We start from the raw sequence: 1,549 nt of genomic DNA on the forward strand, positions 1-1,549 counted from the left end.
CCCCCCTGTATGTTGTGCAGGGGGGTCTCTCCACACACAACGGGTAACCACACCACAGAGGGTACATTTTTGGTTTTATACTTTTCCCTATTCCCGGCCACAAAGGTTCCCTGGCATCAGGCCCAGACAGAACCTTCCACCTTACAGCTTTTACGATACACCTAAAAAACCCCTTGGAATTAAATGAAAAAAAAAGAAAACCCCACCCCTTTCTGTTTTCCACTAAATTCATTTGCTTATAATAAAACCAGATTATTTATTTCTCATAAATCTCTACATGTCAGTCCTGACCAGCCCTTTGAAAGGAAGCTGTGCTGGACTACAGTGGAGGCTGCCCCAAGGACTCACCCTCTGCCACTGGCAACAATTGAACAGCAGCTGGTGGTGGTGAAATTGTGGAGGGACAGACGTTCCAAGGTCTTCAAGGCTGGCTCTCCCACTCTGCCACCCCACCATGGAAGAGGCAGATGAGAACATAGAACTGACTTGGGAGTATCCTGGGAAGATGTAACATGACCATGTGCCTAAGCCTCTGAACAGGATGCTAAGATTAAACCTGTTGCTGTTGTGGAAAGAGCTAGGGGAAAAGCTTTGGGTTTCTTTTTACATTTAAGCTTGAACATGGTGGCTGTAGCAATACAGCTCTGTGTTTCCACCCCAAACTTCAATGCTGAGGCAGGAGCGGGTTTGTTGGGAGGCTCCTGCCAGCACAAGGCTCCACATGGTGCCTGGGGGGCTCCAGCTGACCTGTGGTAGGTGCTTCCTCTTCTGGGGTCAGCCACCACAGGGGTCGGACCAGCTGTCTCTGTGGCCAGGAAGGGGCAGAGCTGTGGCTGATCTGGAGATGGGCATCTCCTGAGAAGCTCAGGCAGGGACTGATTGTCCCAAGCCCAGCTGAAGTGGGACCCTGGGCCAGTGGGCAGAGGCATGGGGAGACCCCAGGTAGGCTGGGCAGCGGCAGTGATGTCAACCATGTGCAGAGTGTAGACAGTGTTGCTCTAAAGAGTTCAATTCTTTACGGAAATGCGCTGAACAAAGCAAACTATGTAAAACCATGGTCAGTTTTCATGTGTCTCCTGCTCACTGTGATTTCTTTTCTCTTTTACAGCTCCCCATCTGTGGTCAGCGGTTCTGCTGGGCTTGGCTATAGGCTTTGGGATATTGAGCACCTCCCTAGTGATTGCTTTGATTTGGAAGATGAGTAAGTGCACAAGGCATTACTGAGAATGAGCAACAAAAGCAAAGGACTGGAGACTCATCTAAGTACTCCATTATACGGGGTTAAACCAGAAGCTATTCTAAGTTTCTACCAGCCTTATGTACCCACTGCCTATCCAGAATATTTTGAAGAATATATTCCTTGTGCAGACCCCAGGCAACCCATTTCAAATCCTGTGGCAAAGAACAGTGAAACATATTGTAAGGTTTTTGTAGACTTGCCAGCTGTAAGTACAGTGTTAAACTGTAGAACAAATGTGTAAGGTCTGTTACACTTCTGCATGCATGCAGAAGGTACTAGACCATGTGGAGGAGCCTACTGTTGTCTGCT

The 1,549-nt window shown here is 48.4% G+C and overlaps 1 protein-coding gene across 1 annotated transcript in view; it reads left to right on the forward strand.

Moving 5' to 3' along the window:
• LOC103755213 (killer cell lectin-like receptor subfamily G member 1) overlaps window positions 1-1,549 on the forward strand; it is a 9,740-nt gene that overhangs the window by 3,568 nt on the left and 4,623 nt on the right. The window contains exon 2 of the mRNA XM_029964896.1: window positions 1,109-1,201. Coding sequence (XP_029820756.1) covers window positions 1,109-1,201 — 93 coding nt within the window. The remainder of the gene's footprint in view (window positions 1-1,108; window positions 1,202-1,549) is intronic.

The sequence above is a fragment of the Manacus vitellinus genome, unplaced genomic scaffold (assembly GCF_001715985.3).
Source record: "Manacus vitellinus isolate BGI_N305 unplaced genomic scaffold, ASM171598v3 scaffold_83_pilon, whole genome shotgun sequence".
Taxonomy (NCBI): domain Eukaryota; kingdom Metazoa; phylum Chordata; class Aves; order Passeriformes; family Pipridae; genus Manacus; species Manacus vitellinus.